This window comes from Bufo gargarizans, chromosome 6, assembly GCF_014858855.1.
Source record: "Bufo gargarizans isolate SCDJY-AF-19 chromosome 6, ASM1485885v1, whole genome shotgun sequence".
Taxonomy (NCBI): Eukaryota; Metazoa; Chordata; class Amphibia; order Anura; family Bufonidae; genus Bufo; species Bufo gargarizans.
In genome coordinates this window covers 358,518,868-358,541,648 of record NC_058085.1, presented here as the reverse complement: position 1 = coordinate 358,541,648, position 22,781 = coordinate 358,518,868, and the positions used below count along the sequence as shown (strand labels likewise).

The 22,781-nt window shown below is 43.3% G+C and overlaps 1 protein-coding gene across 4 annotated transcripts in view; it reads left to right on the top strand.

The window, feature by feature from the left end:
- Positions 1 to 22,781, top strand: part of IDE (insulin degrading enzyme) — a 71,441-nt gene that overhangs the window by 30,938 nt on the left and 17,722 nt on the right. For 3 of the 4 annotated variants that reach the window (XM_044296255.1, XM_044296257.1, XM_044296253.1), the window contains exons 10-15: positions 161 to 241; positions 1,379 to 1,482; positions 9,678 to 9,780; positions 12,705 to 12,827; positions 15,524 to 15,606; positions 19,303 to 19,447. In XM_044296255.1, coding sequence (XP_044152190.1) covers positions 161 to 241; positions 1,379 to 1,482; positions 9,678 to 9,780; positions 12,705 to 12,827; positions 15,524 to 15,606; positions 19,303 to 19,447 — 639 coding nt within the window. Of the gene's footprint in view, positions 1 to 160; positions 242 to 1,378; positions 1,483 to 9,677; positions 9,781 to 12,704; positions 12,828 to 15,523; positions 15,607 to 19,302; positions 19,448 to 19,825; positions 19,971 to 22,781 lie in introns of all 4 variants that reach the window. The other variant, XM_044296254.1, reaches the window with a different exon arrangement.

Genomic DNA, 22,781 nt, shown 5'->3' with positions numbered 1-22,781 from the left:
TCCTAGCTATATGCCCCCATTGTCTGAGATGGGAATACCCCTTTAAATACAAAAATTCCAGCTTAACAGCACATGTAGGATGACAATGACTTATTAGCATCATGTCCTCCAGAGATTAATGGCCTTTATACTGTATTTTTTGTTTTGTTTTTACTTTTAGGACTTGAATGCTGTTGCCTTTCGATTTAAAGATAAAGAGCGTCCACGTGGCTACACATCAAAAGTGTCCGGACTGCTGCATGTGAGTTGCCGAAAACATGGAGCAATCCTTTATTAGGGTGAATTACAATGAAGGCTTTCTGCTGAGCCAAATGATAACCTGTATGTTCTAAAGGGGTTTTCCAATATCCTCAGGCTAAGCCTTCATTGTGTGATTGGTGGTGGTCTGACCCTCAGAACAATGGGTCCAAAGTGCTTGTGGCTGTGGTACATCCATCTATCCATACACGCGGCTAGCCCCATTTAAAAATATAGTAACGGTGGAACTTCCCCTTTTAAAGGAATGACCTATACAGCATTGGGAACAATCTGAAATATATTAACACAATTTTAATTCATGTTGTCGGCAGACACAATTCATATATATCAAAACTAGTGGAAAGGAGGCCTTTATTAGCTAAAAAATGGGACTCTGTGTAATATGTCAGAGCTGGGATATGCTGTTCGGTTCCTATTCCTTCAGTTCAGTTTTTCTATACTTGGAGGTTCTGCTTTGAGCTTCTCGAGGGTGTGCTGACGAGTTGGTGTGGTAGTTGTCTAGTACATTGCAAAGAGTATTAAAGGGGTTTTCAGTATAAAAATCTCGGATGACCTATCCTCAGGATAGTTGATTAGTATCTGATCTGTTGGGGTCCGACACCTGGGACCCCGCTGATCAGCTGTTTGAGAAGGCGTTGACTTTTCTGTGTGCGCTGTGGCCTTCTCTCTGCTTTTGCTTGGCCAGTGAGGACACGTTCATGACCTAGGAGCAGCTCCTCCTCATTCAAGTAAGTGGGGCTGAGCTGCAATACCAAGCGCAGTCACTATACAATGGACGGCGCTGTGCTTGGTAAGCTGCAAGTAGACGGCGGCACTCGCAGGAGAGCCTGGGCCTTCTCAGACAGCTGATACCGGGTATCAGACCCCCACCTCTCCAGAGGAAAGGTCATCAGTAAAAAAAATAAAAAATCCTGGAAAACCCTTTTAAGTACAAGTCACCTTAGTTACTTGTACACGTGATGTGATTCCTTGATGGCATGTAGGTATTCTCCTCGGATATTTGCAGGCAGGATACGGTGATTGAGCTCCTGCAGTTTATCTTGAAAACCCTCTTGTCTACATCATTAATGTCACTTGGACATTATTACCATGAGTTACTAATGACTTGTGTTCTTTATAGTATTACCCTCTAGGAGAAATCTTGGCTGCTGAGTATCTACTAGAAGAATTCAGGCCGGATTTAATAGAAATGGTGCTCGACAAGCTCAGGCCAGAGAACGTCAGGTAAGTTTCTAACCTGTCAGTCTGCAATATAAGCTGAAGCTTAAATACCATCTAGGTTCTGTGCTTCCAAAATCACTTATAAATATCATATTCTCATTACACTGCATACAGTCCGCTAGAAAGCCTTTCCCTGAAGCCCATGACGGCACCCTTGAGAGGCCGCCTCCATCCAGGACAGGAAACGGGAACTCTCGTGGAGAGCTCTTAAGGAGGGGCTCTGCCCCTGTAGCACCAGTTCCTGTTTCCTGTCCTATGGATAGGACCTATAGTGGAGAGCTAAAGATTAGGCTGCAGGAACCCCGCATGTGTTTCAGATTAAGGGGTTACCTGGTGTGGCGTAAGACTCCACTAGGAACCGCCTGCTAAGTCTGGGGCCATTCTTCTGGGTTTCGGACTTTTCCATGTCGAGCCGGTGTTCCTGGGCAGTCCTGGTGTTACTGGGAGGGAATGCCAGCACGCCGGACCCTCCTGGCGGCTTTTTGGGAGGTTCGGGACCTAGTCTGTCGTCCTCCTAGCCTCTAGTAGCTTACAGAGGTGGGGATGGGGGGGGGGGGGCTGAACTTTTCTGAGCGCGCTCCATGCGTGAACCAGAAGTTGCGTGACCTCAAAGATTTGATGGCGAGGGATGGTGGTACTAGGCAGAATGTGACCTCCACAATACCAGCCTTAGGTTGGTCCCTGTTTTGCTCCAGGACACTTCAGTGGCAGATCCTAAAAGAATGGCAGGGGTCTCTGTCCCCGCTGGATGCCCCTCTTCCTCTCATCCCTCAGGTGATACAGTCCTTAACCTGGTGGCTAGAGCCTTCAGGGGGCATTCGGTTAGTGGGGGGGTTCTGCTGGGGGTATAGAGTCCAACGGAAAGCCAGAATTCCCAAAATGTGAGGGAATTTAAGGGCTGTTCTGCTAGCCTTAAGAGGTTTCCTGCCCAATTTTTCAGGGAATAGGGGTAAAAATATTCTCGGACAACGCTACAGTGGTATCCTACCTAAACAGACAAGGAGGGACAAGATCAGAACGTCTTATGTCCTTAACCACAGAAATTTTCTCATTAATCATTCCTTATATTCCTTTTTATCAAGGCAGTGCATCTAAAAGGAACAGAAAACAAGGTGGCGGATTTCCCTATTGCCAATCATCCTTGGATTAGGAGATTCTTTAAAGCAGTCAGTAGAATTAAGCCTGTAATCGGGTCTTCTGTCCCCCCGTGGGATCTGAATCTAGTTTGGTCTAGGATGATGGAGCCTCCTTTTGAACCGCTGCACAACTTATGTATTAAAACATTATCTTTTATAACTGCTTTTTTGGTGGCCATCACCTCAGCTAGGAGAGAGGGTGAGATTTCTGTCTTTTCTACCTCTCCTCCCTATACTAACATCCTGGAGGACAGAGTGCTCATTAAACCGGACCCTTCTTTTTTTTTTTTTTTTTGGCCCAAAGTGGTCTCCCTTTTTCATAGGATATTGTCCTCCCATCTTTGTATCAATCCCCTAAGAATGAGCAGGAAAGGAGGCTCCGTTGTCTAGACGTTAAAAAGATGCCTGTCTTGTTATCCGAATGTCACCAGTCAGTGGAGGAAATCCTCTAGGCTTTTTGTGCAGTTTTCGGGGGAAAAAACAGGGGTAATAAGGTTTCATCTAGAACCCTAGCCGGATGGATAGTAGGGTTTATTGTTTGGCCTATTCCAAATATTCAACCAGATCAATTTCTACTTCATGGGCAGAAAGGGCCAATGCATCTTTAGAACAAATTTGTAGGGCAGCTACATGGAAGTCTCCATGTACTTTTTTTTTTCATCACTACAAGTTAGATTTAGACTCTAATGATCGTCTATCCTTCAGGAGGAAAGTGTTTAAAGCGGTAGTTCCACTGTAGAAATTTGCTGCATAAATGGACATGCTGCCGTTTTGGAATCTGCAAGCAGCGTTTTGGTGTCCACCTCCAGAGCGGAATGGATGCGGATCGGAGGCAAGCTGATGCATTCTGAGCGGATCCTTTTCCATTCAGAATGCATTAGGGCAAAACTGATCAGTTTTGGACCGCGTGTGAGAGCCCTGAACGGATCTCGCAAACGGAAAGCCAAAGCGCCAGTGTGAAAGTAGCCTTACTCGTACATTCAACTTTAGCATTTTTATTTTCATATGTAAAACAAATCACATCTTATAATGCAAAAAGCCTAATAATAATCTTGTACAGCACCAGCATAATGCACAGTGGGAAAATATATAAAGAAAAGCAGGCATTACAGAAAAGCATACTAATTAAAGGGGTTGTCTGGCCTTGAAGCTGACATCCCCTTTGGTCTGGACCCATGTCCCTGAACTAAAAAAAATAAATAAGGAAGACTCCGCTGTCCTATTGCTGCTCTACTCCCTGCAGGACTGGGAAGTGGGTGAGATACAAGATGCAGTGCGCTAGTTCTGCACAATGGTCCAGACATCTTTTATACTGAAAGGGGAGTACACATAAAGCTGTATAGGCCAGTCACGTGTGTGTGTGTGTGTGTGTGTGTGTGTGTGTATGTGGCATTGGGGTGCAACTAAATGAATGGATCAGGTGATAAAAGGCCAGAAGGAGTCGTTCTCTGGTTCAGTACAATTACAACAATACCACATTTATATAGTTTTTCTTTTAATACTTCATCGCCGTATTATGTCGCCCATAACTTTTTTTTAAAGTTACATCTACGGAGCTGTGCGAGGGCTCGTTTATTGCGGACCGATCTGTAGTTTTTATTTCTAACATTTTGGAGTGTGTGACTGTTTTGTCACTCTTATTCAATTCTTTTTGGGAGGCAAAGTGATGAAACATTGTGAATTGACCCTTTTAGATTTATTTTCTTTCACCATATGGGATAAATATTTTTATATTTTAGTAGTACGGGTGTTTTTTAGATGCAGCCTATGTTTTATTTTTTCATAGTTCTTTTTATTCTAAGTAAAGGGAGAGTGAATTTTTATTTTTTTCCTTTTTATATATAAAAAAAATAATAAGTCTCTACTTGCTTTTAGGCCCCTAAAGGCCTAACGTCATGCAATCGTTGGATTGCCACTTACAGCCATAGAAATAGATCCATGAGTATATTGCAGTATACTGCCACCTGCCTGCCTATATTGGAATATACATGTAAAAGGCATCGGAACCTCGGCAGGCTCCAGTCTTACACAGACCACAAATGCAACAAACGATGGGTGCGTAGGGGAGCCATTCCAGGCCCCGAAAGCGCAGCACATTTGACCACAGCATCTGAGGGGTTAAATCGCCGATTGTAGACATTAGCCTAGGGTGTTTGCTGTATGACAGTGCGGAGGTCAGGAATGGGTTAAAGGAAACAGATCACTTTGAACATGATGTGCTCAGAAGTCATGATTGACAGTGTGCATACTGTGCTAGAGACGGGAACGATTTCTGGGTCAACTAGTGCCTGTACGTGATTAACCCCTGGTGCCATGGCTGTCCTTGGCAGTGGTTACCCTGACCTTCCCCAGGGTGAGCATAGAGGAACAGAGTTAATTTCCTAGTTCCTCTATAATCCCTACAGTCAGAGTAGATCCTGTGCCGCAGTTGTCGTCGTCTCCTGTATCTTGCAGGGTTTCTCCACCTTGTCGTCTTTGTCTATAATGTATTCCCTTTGGCTGTTGTCACATAGATTGTGTGCACGTCTCGCCTTATGAAAAGTGTTTTTCGTACACCGTATAATAAGGACATTTGAAATTTTGTGATTGGTTTGCGTTTTTTAAATTTTATTATCATTTTAACAGAAGGGCGGTGTGGAGATGAAATGGGGATGTTCTACTCTACCAACCTTTTTCTACCCTTTTCTGCAGATTTGCATTTAGTGAGCTGAAAAGGCAGTATTCCGCGCCCATATGCTCTGTTATTTCCACCCTGCCCCATAAAATTGAGTTTTACGCGCTCCCCTCCGCTGCGAGCGAGCACAAGCTTGTTTAGTATTGCAGAAAAGCAGCCCTGGAGACAGAAGGAACACCATTATCTGTGAAGTAATTCTGGATGGGATTCTGCCTGCCATCTGTGGAGGCACAGCCTGCATGCTGATGAGACGCACTGCTTTCCATTTCCCATCTTCTCTTGTGTCCTTAACCTTGGAAGCTACAAGTCCTTGCTTCATCACGCCTCAAGAAGCTCCGACGTGTGCCGATCCTGCACAATTGGCCGCGTCCCTTTCCTGAAGGCGCATCTTCATGTCTCCGTCACTCCTTTGGAGATTAAATAAAAGCTTGATTATTTAATAGGCTTTCTGTTTAGACAAATTGATGGGATTGCTAGCGGGATGGCTGTAAGAGCCGAGCCTGTTTTCTAGCACAATGCAGCCTCCTGCACCTGCTAAGACATGGCCCCCCGCATGCTGTTGTCAGGTTACAGTATTTGGATCCCTATGTAAAGGGAAACTGACTGACCTGTTCCATGTGCACTTGGCAGCTGAAGACGTGTGTGTTGGTCCCATGTTCATATGTGCCCGCATTGCTGAGAAAAAGGTTTATTATATGCAAATGAGGCTCTAGGAGCAACGGGGGCGTTGCCATTACACCCAGAGGCTCTGCTCTCTCTGCAACTGCCTTGCCCTCTGCACTTTAGTAAAAAAAAACGTCATCGCTCCTGGCCCTGTCAATATGGAGAAGGCACTGCAGTTGCAGAAAAAGTCGAGTTTCTAGGTGTAATGGCAACGCCCCCGTTGCTCCTAAACGCTCATTTGCATATACAGTGATCCCTCAAGATACAATGGCTTCAGGATACAATATTTTCCACATAAAATGGTCTTTTCTGACCCATCGTAAGTTGAAACCAGACTCTGCATACAATGTCTCAGACTCGGATCCAACCGATCCAGGCCACTTCTCTGGTATAATATCTGGATTAGTTGCTGGTTAGCAGCTATTCCTGACTGATATATGTAAGGACTTGTTTTATCAGTCTTAGTTATCTGCTCATTTATCTTAAATCTTTATTTTCTCTCATCTTGGATGACATTTTGGGGTTTTGGAACCGATTACTCAACTTGCAATGGTTTCAACATACAAAGGTCGTCCTGGAACCAATTAATATTGTAACATAAACCTCATCTTTCTCAGCAATGTGGGCACATGTGAACATGGGACCAACACAGACGTCTTCAGCTGCCAAGTGCACATGTAACAGGTCATCCAGTGTCATAGGCACAAACCTGCTGACAGATGTCCTTTTAAAGACGCTTTAATGATTGCATTGTACTTATTTTGGGCTAAAATGCATTTTGCTATTTATTTTTTTCAGAATTTTCAACCGTTTATCTTCTACAGCCATCAGGTTTCATTGACTCTGCAGACTGTTCTATCCCCATCTTGCTGAGATCCATCAGCTGCTGTCTCCTCAATCTGCAGCCCTTATCTCTTCACTCCTGACAGCTCATAAACGCTCATTTAAGCTGAATTCTTATCAGGTTGATCATAATTCATCTTGAATTTGTATTTATGATCTATCAGGAATAAGGGTACTTTCACACTAGCGTTTTTTGATTGCAGGAACTGCCTGCCGGATCCGGCAAGCCGTGTACAAACGGAAAGCAGTTTCCGGATCCGTATCATCCGGAATAACGGATCCGGTATTTAAAGATCAAAAGCAAAAATGGCTCCTCCTACAGTGTCCTGGTGCATGTGCAGACCGGGAAACTGGATCCGGCGATGCGGCATTTTCCGGAACACTTGGTACCGGATCCAGCATTAATACATCTCTATGGAAATTAATGCCAGCTCCGACAAGTGCGGTATTGTTTCGGGATTTTGCCCGGGAAAAATACTGCAGCAAGCTGCGGTATTTTGTCCGGTCAAATACTGTACAAGGGACGGAACGGAAGTCATCCTGATGCATACTGAACGGATTGCTTTCCATTCAGAATGCATTAGGACAAAACTGATGTGTTTTTTTTTTTTCCGGTATTGAGACCCTTTACCGGATTTCAAAACCGGAAGAGAATAACGCTAGTGTGACAGTCCTGTAAATACATTAGGGCTACAAATGGAGGGGGCAGCACACATCTCTAACTGATTACAGGCTGTAGAAGACAAACAATTGACATTTTTTAATAAAGGCCAATTGGAAAAAATGCTTTTTAGCTCAAAATAAAATAAAAGTAAAATGCAATAATAAAGATAGTCCTCCCCAAAGATGTCCATAGTTTTTAATATATGCTTGTAGATAATCCCTTTTAAAGGGGATTTCTGGCGGTTTAATATTGATGACTTAACCTCGGGATAGGTAGTCAGTATCTGATCGGTGAGAGTCTGACTCTTGATAACCCTGACTGTTTAACGGAAAGGGGCCAGGTGAGAGTTTTGGTCTATTCCTACACCAGTGGTGTCGTGTTCATCAATCACCTGGCCTATGTGCACCTCGGTCCCATTCAAGTGCACGGGCCTGGGCTGCAGTACCGAGCACAGCCACTATACAATGAACGGCGCTGTGCTTGCACCGCTGAGTGCAGCAGCCTATTCAAGAAGCTGATCAGTGGTGGTGCCCGGTGTCTGAACCCCACTGTTCAGATATTGATGACCTGTCCAGAGGATAGGTCATTGATATTTTCTTTACCGAAAACTCCTTTAAATAAAATTGTTCTTTAGAAGTAGGAGGCAACACAAACTAATAAAAATATATACAACTGCAACCTGTGACTTGCCAGACATACGAAAGCTATTCTTCCAGATTTTTCTGGCACTTAAAGGGGTTATCTGGGATTTTAATATTGATGACCTATCCTCAGGATAGGTAATCAGTATCAGATCAGCATGGGGTTTGACACCCGGTACCCACCGCCGATCAGCTGGTTGAAGAGAAGGCTGCGCTCATGGTTTACCTGCTTGCCGTCGACATCGCAGCAGTGAGCAGGTGTAATTCCAAGTCATCCCATTCACTTCTATGGCACAGCTCCTTACTATTCAAGGGTATACTACAGAGTAGCTGCGCTTAGGCTATATGACCGATGGATTGTGTCGTCACTGGCCTAGAAAAAGCTGAGAGAAGGCCGTGGCGCTACTGCAAGCACCGGTGCCTTTTAAACCAGCTAATCGGCGGGGGACGCCCACTGATCTGATATCCTGAGGATAGGTCATCAATATTTAAAATCCCGGAAAACCCCTTTAATATTTTGTAGAGATCTCTTTGCAGTTGCCATCTCACAGGCAGGACTGATGATTAAAACCTCTGTTATACAGCTGGAGGCAGATAATGCCAGATCTGCCTTTGGTAATAAATGATGGTCATGGGCAGCGCAGTGGCTCAGTGGTTAGCACTGGTGCCTTGCAGCGCTGGGGGTCCTAGGTTCAAATCCAACCAATGTGCAGGTCTCCTCCCCCACTTCCCAATAGGGAACTTGGATTGTGAGCCCCCAATGGGGGCAGCTTGATGCTAATGACTGTACAGCGCTGCGAAATATGTCAGCGCTATAAAAGTGCATAAAATAAATAATGGTCACAGCGTCCTTCCTCCCCCTCCCTGCAGAATGAGCGCTGTTCATGTCCTTTAGCATGCACACAACTTCCATAGACATTAAGTCACTGTATGACTGAGGTTTCCTGTGCTCATGGCGGCTGCTGTAAAGCAAATCTCTATACAGCTGATTGCAGCTCAGATCAGAATATTACAGAAAAATACAATAAAAATTAAAATTTACAAAATATAAACAGATTAGAAATAAATGTTTGTGCTAAATCAAAAATGGTGGCAATATTATTGATTTTTCTTTTTTATTGGTTGTGAATTCTGACATTTTGTTCTAATGGAGATTCGGCTATAAAAGTGCTGCGTGAATTGTGGTGTTTCTAAACCTTAACAATGTGACCTTTTTAGATAGTAAGATTATGTTCCGAGTCTCATTGTCAGCTTTTATGACTTGCTCATACTCCAATTATTATTATTTTTTTTGTGTACTGGGAGGGCTATAGCGAAAGAAGCTGCCTTTGTTTGGATTTGTAATGTTTTGTTTCCTGGTTATTTCTGTAGTTTTCATTTCAAAATGTATTTCAATTTTTTTTTTTTTACTGAAAATTCCCTCCATTCAGCACCAAAATAAAATAATCGCCATCAGATATGTTCCTTTTAAATCTGCCTCTCCAATATTGGCCCCTAAATGCCGTATTTGCTGCTGTCATATGTTCTGAGCTGGAGACCATACGCTCTTCATCACATTTATCTGTTATGTCCTACAGAGTGGCCATCGTTTCCAAGTCTTTTGAGGGCAAAACTGACCAGACAGAAGAGTGGTATGGAACACAATACAAGGAAGAAGCCATCCCAGCAGATGCCATCGAGGTCTGGAACTTACAATGCTTCATGTCTTACAGAACTAAGCAGAAAATCAATGGTCTTTGAAAGACCAACTATTGTGATCCTTGCAAAATGTAATGACTTGAGGGAGAAGGATTTCTTCATGCAATTTATGAAGAATTGAACACGAGTAGAAAACTGCAGATATTCCATGAGCATCCATTAACTAAATGCCTGTTCTTTTAATGAAGACTTGGAACCACGTTCCTTTTTATAAGAGATTGCACTAAAAGCCGGGTGGTCCATTTCATTTATTTAAAAAGGATCTTTCATAGGATTATGGGTTACAAACTGGCATGCTTACCAGATAGGGCCGCCCCTACAGATGGCAGTAATTTTATTTATTAATAAAAAAAATTAAATACCCCTCCGTTCCGGCGCTGTCTCCCCCATTGTTTTTGGCGCCTCATATGTTAATTTAGAGTATCGGTACAGGGAGACGCCAGGGTTTCTCAATGGGAGTCTCCTTCTCCCTATAGCGCGGTCCAATCACAGCGGAGAGCGACACAGCCAGGGGGAAGTTGAGCAGTTTTTTCTCCTGGCTGTGACTCTCTCCGCTGCGATTGGACCGCGCTATAGGGAGAAGGAGACTCCCATTGAGAAACCCTGGCGTCTCCTCCTCCGTGTACTGATATTCTAAATTGACGTATCGGGCACCAACAACAGCGGGGGACACAGCGCCGGAACAGGGGGGTATTTTAGGAAGAAAAAAAAAATTCTGACATCTGTAGGGGCCGCCCTATCTGGTGAGCATGCCAGTTTGTAACCCATAATCCCATGAAAGGTCCTCTTTAGCAGGCTGCTTAACGGCAACTTAAAGAAAAGCTAAACACAGAAAATGCATAAATAAGAAAAAAAATCACAGGCCTTCCTCCCTTAGGCCTCTTTGACACTGGCGTGTGCGCCCCTGTTGCCGTATTGCAGCCCCCAAAATGCGGGCCGCAATACACGAGCACAGTCCGTGGGGCAGCCGCAGCGGATCGCGGACCCATTCACTTGGGTCCGCGATCCGACTGTTCCGCAAAAAGATAGGACATGTTCTATTTTTTTTTTTTGCGGAACGAAGTACAGGATGAAACCCCACGGAAGCACTCTGTAGGGTTCCGTTCCGCATCTCCGGATTTGCAGACCCATTCAAGTGTATAGGTCCGCATCCATGATGCGGAGTGCCCACGGAACGCCACCCATGTATTGCGGATCTGCAATACGGCAACGGGGCGCACACTCCAGTGTGAAAGAGGCCTTAAATGGACTATTTGAGACCAGGAACCCTTTTAATATGGCCAGGCAAGGTGCAAGGACTAACCAAAGACGCTGGCTCTCTGCTGTCATTGCTGAGCTCTTTTCTTTCACTTTCCCCTCTCTCTGCTGGAATGGACGTGTGACATGCTGTAGCGCTTCACCTTTGTTGGCTAACTAATGTGTTTAACGGTGGCAGCGGTCACATGCAGTGCTTGCACACGGTACCGTGGATGGCAGCTGCGCTGTGTGTGTAGATGGCACTTCTGGTCCAGTGGGTACCGGAAGCTGAGGAAAAGGTAGCTGGGCACTAGAGCCAGATTGCTGGGGACAGGTGAGTTTTTTTATTTTTATTTTTTTGTAATAACTGCATCCCTACCTGGCCATATCAAAAAGGGGTTCCTGGTCTCGGAGACACCCTTTAAAGGAGTGGTGAACACAAACTTTACAAAGAAAAAGATCTGTGCTTCCTTCCTTCCTTCATTTCCTCCTTTTTTCTTTGGCTCTTATTGTGTCTCCTATAAAACTGTATAAGGAGATCTTTGTTCCTGGCGATCAGCCATGTCCCTCCTCCTTCTCACAATCCCGATTCTGCAGCAGAACCCTCCCCCCTCTGCTCCATCTGCAGTAAGACAAAGCCTAATTTTCTGCATGGTCCTGAAACACAGTGGGGACAACTGTATTTTGTATTTTATGAGTAATGTCTACATATAGTGTTCCTTTTAAGTGGTGATTAATGGTAATATTTCATTACAGTACAATGTGCAAAGTAGATCCATCCTGGAAGGATGGGTAATAAGAGTCTGATCATTGAGGGTCCGACAGCTGAGACCCCCACCGTTCATTAGAATGGGGGTCTTTTTATCCCCCTGTAATACTAGAGTGGTGGTTGATCACGTGCATTGATGTTCCAATCACCTCTGTAGAACATATGGTGGTGGCCGAGGGCTGTTTTCTGAGTTTCTTTGCCATGCTCAACCACTGCTCCAGTAATATAGGGGCACATAGGATCCCCCATGCTTGTAACGTTAGGGTTGTCGGTGTTCAGATCCTTATAGATTAGACACTTCTCTATCCGGTAGATGGGGCATAGGTTATCTTGGGAGAACCCCATTAAAGAGCATCTGAGAATGAAATGGATAGCACAGGGCAAGGGCTTTGTTATTTTACAATAACACACTGCTAGGCGGAGGCTTTCCCCCAGCAGTGGGTTCGGTGACGTCACCGGCTCTCATGGGCCGGCTTTAGCGCTGCCTTGACGTTTTACAGGCAGCCTCCACCTGGCCGCCCTATGGTGAGCCCAGTACGTCAACGGATCTCCTAAAAATGCCTTTGCCCTGGCGATTCAGCTTGGGGTAAAGGAGATCATGGGAACATGAAATGCTCCGATGCTCATCTTAATGGGGCTGCCTGGGTGAAGATATGGGCATGTCCGGGTCAGCTCTGAACCCGGATAACCCCTTTTAAGTGACCTGTATGTTTTAAAATTGAATTATTTTACATATTTTTCTAGTTTGCTGTCTGTCAGTAACTAGTAAATGTTGTGATTTTATTTTTTCCCTTCCCAGTTCTGTACATGGATCACTGCATATTTGTCCCCTGTTATAATACTAGCTTACAAAGTGGCTTCTTCTTATTCACGATCAATTAACATTTGTATGTCTTTTTAGAATTGGCAAAAAGCTGATATAAATGGGAAGTTTCATCTACCCATGAAGAATGAATTTATTCCCACAAATTTTGAGATTGTTCCTTTAGAAAAGGATGCCACACCGTGTCCTGCACTGGTTAAGGTAAGAAGGAGGAATTTCTAATTTGTCACAAATTCTAAAATGTCATGAGCATTGCTTAGAAGGCTACATTTATCAGGAATTTTCCTTTCCACTATTGCGATCCGTCAAAATGCCTAAATGTCTGATTAGCAAACCAATTTTCATATCGGACAAAGATAAACTGAGCAAATACAAATGGCAGTTTTTAAATGAGGATATAATTTATTAAGGGAAAACTATCGCAAACAACCTGTCCTTATGTGAAAAAATAATTGCCCCCCCTCCCATGAATTACCTGTGATTACCACAGTTTTTGGAAAGCAGAGTTCAATTTCAATTCTTACTAGCCACACCTAGGCCTAATTACTGCCAGACCTGAAGAATCGAGAAATCACTTACGGTAAATAGAACTCGTCTGCCAACATGAAGTATGCTAGAAGATCTCAAAAGGCAACACATCATGCCCCGATCTGAAGAAATTCAAGAACAGATGAGAGAGACAACTCATCCAGGAGTTCACAGAAGAACCCCGAACAACATCTAAAGCGCTGCAGGCCTCACTTGCCTCAGTTAAGGTCAGTGTTCATGATTCAACGATAAGAAAGAGACTGGGCAAAAATGGTGTTCATAGGAGAGTTCCAAGGCGAAAACTACTACTGACCAAAAAGAACACAAAGGCCCATTTGGCAAAAAAACATCTTGATAATCCCCAAGCCTTTTGGGAAAATATTTTGTGGACTGACGAGACAAGTGAAACTTTTTGAAAGGTGTGCGTCCTGTTGTATCTGGCATAGAACTGACACAGCATTTCAGAAAAAGAACATCATACCAAGAGTCAAACGTGGTGCTGGTAGTGCGATGGTCTGGGGCTGTTTTGCTGCTTCAGAACCTGGACGACTTGCTGTAATTAATGTGGCTATGAATTCTGCTCTCTACCAGAAAGTCCTAAAGGAGAATGTCCGGCCATCAGTTTGTGAACTTAAGCTCAAGCGTACTTATGTTTTGCAGTAGGACAATGATCCGAAGCACACCAGCAAATTCACTTCTGAATGGCTGAATAAAAAAACTAAATGAAGGTTTTAGAGTGGCCTATGTAAAGTCCAGACTTAAATCGCTGTGGCATGTCGTTCATACTCGAAAAAGCCTACAGTATGTGGCTTAATAAAAACAAAAAATGAGGCCAAAATTCCTCCACAGAGATGTGAAACAGTCATTGGACAACTAGTTATTAGGTTTAGGAGGCATTTATTTTTTCTCTTAATAAATTAAATAATAATTTTAAAAACGGTATTTTTGTATTTATTCAGGTCACCTTTGCATAAACAAAAGAAATCTGTAAAGGGCCAAATACTTTTTCACACTACTCAAATATATATAAAAAAATTATTTTATTTTATTTTTTTTATTTTTTTTTATAGGAAGGGATGAAGTGAGCATGCATGCCAATCTCTTACTGCAAAAAAGCCAAATCAAAATAAAACGCACCTCCGTTAGCTTGGCAGCCCACCCCACCCTCTAGATGCCGAGGAGTGATGGGCACACCAGCTCAATTCAGCTTTGTAGAAACCACAGCCGTTTGGTGCCTTTTGTTTGAAGTCCTAGCCTTATAGCTAGGCACGTTATTGGAAGACCCTACAATGTGCGGTACATAAAAACAATTTTTTTTTGACCAAAATGCTCACACATGATGCGGATGGGCTTGACAATGTTTATAGTGATAGAGGGTGTGTGTGTGTTGTGTGTGTGTGTGTGTGTGTTTTTTTTTTTTTTAAGGGGTTATCCCACAATGGACGTTTATCGCCTATGTGTTTTGATAAATGCACAAGTTACAAGTCCTTTTAGCAGCCAAACCTGCTTTTTCACCAGTAGCAAAACTCCCATCTTAATCTTTATCTGCCACCTTTAAAGGGGTTGGCCACTTTCTAGTTAACGTTGATTAATTTGTTTGTAAGAGGACTATATATTTGAAATTTTGCGTCATTTTCTATATGTCATAGCTTTTTAATTTTTATTTTTTTTTATGCTGTCAACACTGAGGTAGTGTCCATAAAGTGGCTGTTGATGGACGGTCATGTGACCAGGCAAATCGCTCAGCCTCCTCCATTCAAATACCCTGCACCTGCCTTCTGCACTGCTGGGAGTTAGTGCAAGTACAATGTGTTTGAATGGAGGAGACTGAGTGATATGTCTGGTCACATGACCCTCCATCAGCGGCCATCTTGTGGACAGGACCTCTGCGCGGACAGCACAGAAGATTTGCCCAATGAGGGGACATACCTTTATGAAGTATATCTAATGGTACAGAATATCAACACAGGCTATATTGGTAATTGTCACATAGTCATCTTACAGATTAGTCAACCTCTTTTAAAAAGAACCTGTCTGCTCTCAGAATTTTTGTATTCCCCATGAAAAAGCCTTTCTGGGGTGGCTTTCCTTAGAAATCCCTATTGGACCAAATAAACAGATCAAACCTGTTCCTGGAAATGCATGAGGGTGCTATACCCTTCACATTCTACCTTTCTCCTTGTCTGGATCTTGTCAATCTACTTGTATTTTTACTGGAGGAATAACAGCACCCCAGACTTCTTATGTCATTGGGACTGCAAGTACTTACTAAAGTGCCAAAAGTAATTGGGGACGGGGAATTTACTACTTTTTAAATACCGCCTTTCTCCCAGTGTTTGGTAAGTGCATTTTCTCTCTTGTTTTTATAGGACACAGCAATGAGCAAATTGTGGTTCAAGCAAGATGACAAGTTCTTCCTTCCCAAAGCCTGTCTCAATTTTGAGTTCTTTAGGTAGGTGTCCACCCATTATAAGTGATCCTTTAGCTGCTGATCTTATGGTAAGCTGTTTACATTCCATGCAAAGCGCACAATCAGCATTTGTATACTAATGAAGAGAGACCGTGTTTTCCAAGCTCGGATAATAAGCGCTCGCTGATATTTATGTGGCAGGCTGTAATCACAGGAATCGTCCAATGTGCTGACACTGAGCACTTATGTTAGCATTTTTTTATTGCTTGAACTTCAGTAAAACTGTCATAATACCCTGCACTGGCCATAACTCTGGATCATTTGTCATCTGTTTATGGCTAATGATAAAATCGGCCACGTCTGAAATGCTTGGCCATAACCCATTAAGCATTTAATGCTGCGGCAGCTCTATTTCTGCTTTCCTGCGTGATGGAGTGAGGGGCGGACAAAAATACACTTAGTCAATGTAGACAGGCTTTAACTTTGTTTTTGTAAGTAAACGCAGAAGGCCATATAGTAAATGCATTGTGGTTTGCTTTAAAGCATAAGCAAATGTCTGTTTTTGCAACTTATCTGCTTCATTCACTTAATATGTACACTCCATTCGTTACAGCATGGGACAGCGGGAGAAGGAAATTTCAATTAATGCACTCGCTTACGTTATCCCTTTTTAATGTCTGCTTTAGGCTCCATCCACACGTCCGCAACGTGTTTTGCGGATACACTGAGCCGCAGATCCGTAAAAACACGGCAAGCGGCAATGTGCGTTCTGCATTTTGCAGACCGCACATTGCCGGCACTAATAGAATATACCTGTTCTTGTCCGCAATTGCGGACAAGAATAGGACATGTTCTATTTTTTTGCGGAACGGAAGTGTGGACCCGGAAGTGCTGATCCGCAATTCCGTGTCCGGGCAGCACATCGTGCTGCACCATAAGAATGAATGGGTCCGCAATTCCGTTCCGCAAAATGCAGAACTAAATTGCGGACTTGTGAATAGAGCCTTAGAAGGAGATGGAAAAGAAGAAATTGCTTTAAAATCCTATCTAAACAGGGATTTACAAGCTAACTTGAAATATTGCAGAGTCTGCTGTAATCGCAGGACTTTAATTAGTTCCCACTATAGATCCAAAAGGTTATTTGCATGTTAGTGATGGCATATCATGTCACTCTGATCGCCTGTGCCCAACCTCTGGAAGCCCCAAATCCTCAGAGTTAAGGGGCTGCAGCCATGATGTAGGGCTTCAGTCACTTTTAATGAACCTGTGTTGCAATTCCCGTGCATAGCAGGTGGTAAGGATACCACTTTGAAAGCAATGCTATAATAAACTAGTTCAGATTGGTTATGTCCCAGAGGTTGGACTCCCACTGATCATAAACTGATGGCGATATGACATTTGTTCTCCAAGATTGCAATAACCCTTTAACTAAATAGTTGCTGCTATAGATGAAGAGTTCTGTGATTACAGCAGACTCTGCAGGGTTTTAAACATGGTAGTAGCTGTGGTGTAATGTAAACTAACTGGCTTGTATAGACGATTGGTGGCTGTGCTGCAGCTCTAGTGTATCTTGAACAATAACGACTTCTTTTTGGTGAATTGAGATGGAGAGGTCTGCAGCACCCTTCTATGGGAAGAACTAGGAGCATTGCGATGGGTTTGAGTTGATACTGTTTTGGAAAAAGCCAAAGGGGTTGCTGCACTTGAGTGCTATTGGACCCTAATTCTAGGCATCAGTGGATATCCCAGTGGTCAGACTTCTACTACTCGGACATGTTTGTATACTGTTTGCGGCATAGCGTATGATATATTGGAATTAGTATTCGGCCACAGTCATTGTAGAAACTGTGTGTCATCCCAGAGGTCATAGATTACAACAGAACTAACCTCTCAAGTCCCAAGATTTGTGCAAATGCAGCAGTTATTGGACGGCTGTTTTAATTATAAAGCTTAAGGCGAAGATTACCGGGGATTATAAACCTGCATGTTTTTCAGCATTCTTCCTTGTACTTTTCTTTTTAATTGAAATTAACTGTTTGTGAACTGTGTGTACTGTGACTTTGGTATTTATGCGAAAGAGTAAGCTGTTTGATGCTTGAAGCAATACTGTGTATTATATCAATCTATGACGTTGCCATGTCACGTAGAGGACTTATTGCCACATGGGAAGTACGTATTTGAGATGGTGTTTGTTACCCACTGGTATCCGTCTGGGTCTCTGAAGAAGACTAAATGGGTATTCCAGGGTTATATACTGAAGCCCTCTTATGTTTGACCCTCCAGCTATGATTCTCTGGTGGTTCTGCTCTTGATTTCTCATCTATACCAGTTTCTCCTACACCCAGTTATTAGTAGGGCCTCATCAGGGCCTTACACCGAGCACCTGCTCCATCCTCACCCTTTTTAAACAGTCAGATTAAGTTCATTATAAAGGTGTTAAAGGGTCACTCTGTGTATTTCATTGATGGTTTTATTTTTATGTGGATCTAGTGAACTATATATTCTGCATTTTTAGTGTACATTGTAAACTTTAGTTGTAGGTGACTGCAGGACTATGTCTTTTTTAATGTGTAGGTCCCAGTTGAAAGACTTCTTCTGGCACTTGCCATAGAGTTCCTAATGTTAAAAGCTAGAAACGGACACGCTAGTAAATGCGAGAAACTCGCTGCAGTGTGCGTTCCCGGTTGACCCTCTACTCCTCTGACGGGATCGCACAGCATTATGATTTATAAGGCTGTGCGTCTCTGAGACCTGGAATCTACTGAATAATTAGGGCTTGTTCACACGACAGTGTGAAGCCCGTGCTGTGGATTGCAAATTGGGTCCGCAATCCCTCCGTTCCGCAAAAAGATAGAGCAAGCTCTATCTTTTTGTGGTGCGGAAGCACGGAACGGTGCCTCAGAAAGCGCTCCGTAGTGTTCCGTTCCGGATTTGCGGAACCATTGAAATGAATGGGTACGCATCAGTGATGCGGAATGGCCACAGAACGGGACCCGTGTATTGCAGGTACGCAAATGCGGTCCGCAATACGAGCACGGGCTTCACACGGTCTTGTGAACGAGCCCTTACACTGACCGCATTATGTCAGTGTAATTCATCAGATTCCAGGTCCAGGAGGAAACACAGCCTTATAAATCATTATGCTGTATGATCCGGTCAGAGGAGCCGACTGGGAACTCTCACTACCGCACGTAGCGAGTTTCTCGCATTGAACTTTTGTTTGCGTCTGGCCTAAAGCTGACCTTGGATACAATTCTGCGTATATGATATTTGGATCCTGGTCATGAGTATTACCATCTTCCGAGGCTTGATTGGGTAGGGCAGTAGTTTGTTCTTATTCGTCACATTCACTGTAGACCTTGGGAACCAATTCCAGGTCTACACGTAAGCGTTTGCACGATTGTACAGGTGAATCGATTGTGTGCGATAAACACACTTTTTGAAGAGATGGTGCAGCATTTTTTTAATAAACAGATTTGTTCTCGGTTAACCTTCTATTATGTCGTATATGGAGCTGTGTTCATGTTCGTCTACCAGTCATGGCAACTAATGGAGCAGTTTACTCAGAATCATTGCCAATATGTAAACGGTTTTCTCTAAAGCTCACATTTGCCTGTAAAGCAAATTGTGGAACTCTATGGTTCCGATGACTAATGGCAGGTATGGAGGCCGATCCTTGTACCTACTGTATTAGATATTTGCACCAAGCCAGACTTTAATCTCAATATTCTCTTTCAGCCCATTTGCTTATGTGGATCCTTTGCATTGTAACATGGCCTATTTGTATCTTGAACTGCTTAAAGATTCTCTCAACGAGTATGCATATGCAGCAGAGCTAGCCGGCCTGAACTATGACCTCCAAAATACCATCTATGGGATGTATGTAAGTACCTGAAGCCAAGGAGGCCACAAGATCACCTCCTCCACTTCCTCCTTGCTCCTTATTGTGAGCGGAAGACCTCGCTTAGGCTTTTAGTCCTCTCTGTTCAACCTACTTTTTAGATACCGTTTATGGGGGAACCAAACTTTTCATTACGTCTTTGAAAATTAACACCAGGCACGTGATCTTTACCGTTGTGCAATCCTTCCCGTCCCAATAGACAATGTGATTGTGAAGCTGCATATTCATACTCTTTTTGTCAAGGCTCCTCCTCGCACATTCATCTCACTGCATCACATTTAGTGCATCTGTCATTTTTTTTATTTTATTTTTTATATTTCTGTTCCTTTTTTTTTTTCTTCCATTTTCTTTTTTTGTTAGTCGTTACCTTTATGCTGACCCCCTCCATTGCAACATGACATACCTGTTTCTAAGGTTATTGAAGGATGATTTAAAAGAGTATACATATGCAGCCAGCCTCGCAGGTGTCAACTATGGCATTGCATCAGGAATGAATGCAATTCTTGTAAGTAAATACGTCAAGGAAGCTAGCGACTTCCCATCAAGGCATGAAAAGACATATATATCTGTGTGGGGTGCTTATACTGGCTTCATATATGGACAGAGGTTCCCCTCCGCATCAAGGGATATACAACGGGACAGCAGCCGAAAGATGTTTTGTCAGTCCTGTATGACTGCTATGTTAAGGAATGATATTTAGATCAAACGTATAGCTCCTGTGGAGAGCCTCCATTTTACAAGCTAGGTATCTTCCATTGGTCATGCTTTTGTTATAATAATAAAATTCGGAGCTATTGCTCCTAACCATTTTTTTGGGGGGGAGAATCCTCTTAAAGGGGTTGCATGCTTTGGACTACTTGTACTAAAAGGTACCCCAAAAGAAAAGGTCACGTTGTCCTGTCCCTCAGTGATCAGCTGTAATCTGGAGGGGGGAAAAGGGATCCCAGGAGTAAGTGTTAAATGTTCCTGTGGCGCCAAAACGGGGGCAAAACTAGGCATTACTCTGTTCCTATTGAAGACTCTCCCTGGACGAAGATTCCTAGTTGTGTTTCAAGGGTTTTAATGGTCAAGACAGTGGTTTAGAGACGGCTTTCTTCCTCCTGGAGGACAACTAATTTGCATTCTCTTTCCCATGGAGCATTGCATATGACTTTCTACACAAGGAGAAGCCGCACCCTCCTTAAATTCCTATTGAAATCAATTGGCTGTCCAAGTAATGCATGGAAGTCCTACAGAACAAGAGGCTTATGCTAATAGATTATGGCCCACCCTGTAGTAAATGAGATACAGTCATACAATAAAGATGGGAAAGGAATGCAATTTAAGGTCGGAAATTGAGAGAATGTCGTCAGCCAATAACTTGTTTTATTCACGTTTTTATGTTTAGTTAAAATTTTTGGTGATTTTTTTTATTTTATTTTTCTTTTAATTTTTCATGTTACTACATGTAATAAAAAAAAAGCTAAAATCGTGCGGTTTTTCGTGCAAAATTCACAATAGGTGATGACCTTAATCTGTTCACTTCTTGTAAATTTTGTTTTTATTAGCAAACATAATGAGATCAATAAAAGCTTAAAAAAGGTGTAAAGTGAGGTAAATATCACCATTACAAGTGCAAATTTGTGTGCAATATATCCTGTTGTAACAGCACACGGATAATACTTCCTAATTCTTATCTGTTCACTTCTGACCTCTGCACAGGTCACGGACAGTGCCTAGAAAGCTCTCCCATAGAAGTCAGTGGGGTCCCCTCCAGTATATGGCCCATGTGACTGCCCTCAAAGAACAGGAAGTCTTGACCTATTTTAGGCCACAAGGGTGGTGTGAAAGATGCATGACTTTTTTTATTTTATTTTTTCAAATATACATAGAGACCTACAAAATGTAAAAAAAATCACCAAAAAGTCGAAAAAAATTTTGACATAAAAACTTGATTTAAACAGTAGGATTCTGATGACCCTTTCCCTTTTAAGGTGGGAAAGGAAACCAATCTAGATGCAGAGCAGTGAAACTTGACATATTGTAGTAAAAAAAAATAAGAAAAGAAAAAATGTGGGTGTCAAAAAATTCTCATCTGATGATCAGACCTTTGTTCACAGGGATTAGTTCCCTCTCCTAAAATGCTTTGCTGTGTGTGACTATGGGCATGGGCTCCTAACCGATGCATGTGGTGTTCCTCACAATGTGTAATGCCTGGTGTCGGGGTGTGATAAAATATACTTGGCACCTACACGCAGGAAGCCATTTTTAGGCAGACTACCGTATCTGAGGATATGGCTTCTCTAAGAAGTAGATGTGACATTTATAAGAAGTCGGGCTCCTCACTTGTTCCTACTTGGACAATCCTTAAGTGTTAGAAGTGTCCCCTGAAGATGAGTGGATTGCATTGTGTCCTGTTGATGAAGCCCCAAAGATCAGCTATAATCTGTGAGGAACCTGGTAGTAATTGCAGCACATAACAGCTTGCTGGAATTCTCCCGCTCCAGCCTAGCCAGATGGCGCCATTTACTGCTGGAGCCCAGCCACTATAATGGGAACCAGAGGGAGCTTTCACCGATATCCCGGCATTTATGCCAAGGAGCGGCCAAATTTAACATTGGATCCCATTATAGTCCAAGGCGTCCGGCGGGCACACACTATCGGGCTAGGCTGGATACAGAGAACTCCGACAGGTTGTTTTCTGATGGATTGCTGTGCTGCAGGTGTTAAAGTGGCTTAAAAGGGTTTTCCTCTGGGTAGGTCATCAGTATCTGATAGGTGGGGGTCCGACACCTGGGACCCCTGCCGGCAGCTGTTTCAAGCAGTCAGCGGTGATCCTTTGAGCACCGCAGCCTTCTCACAGCTTGCCAAGCAGAGCAGCGTACATTGTATAGCGGCTGTGCTTGATATTGCAGCTTGGCCCCATTCACTTTAATGGGGCTGAGTTGCGCCTAGGCCATGTGACTGATGAACGTGTCACAGCCTAGGGCAGGGATCAGCAACCTTCAGCACTCCAGCTGTTGTGAAACTACAATTCCCAGCATGCTCCATTAATTTCTATGTGAGTTCTTAGAAGAGCAGAGTAAGTATGCATGCTGGGAGTTGTAGTTTCACAACAGCTGGAGTGCCGGAGGTTGCCTACCCCTGGCCTAGGTAAAGCTGCGAGAAGGCCGCGGCGCTACTGTGAGAGCTGGTGCCTGTTCAAACAGCTGATCGGCAGGTCCTGGGTGTCTATCAGATACTGATGACCTATCCAGAGGATAGGTCATCCATGTTAAAATGTCGTAAAACTTTAATGGTGCCTGTTAGATGTCCATTTTAAGACCTATTGGGCCCC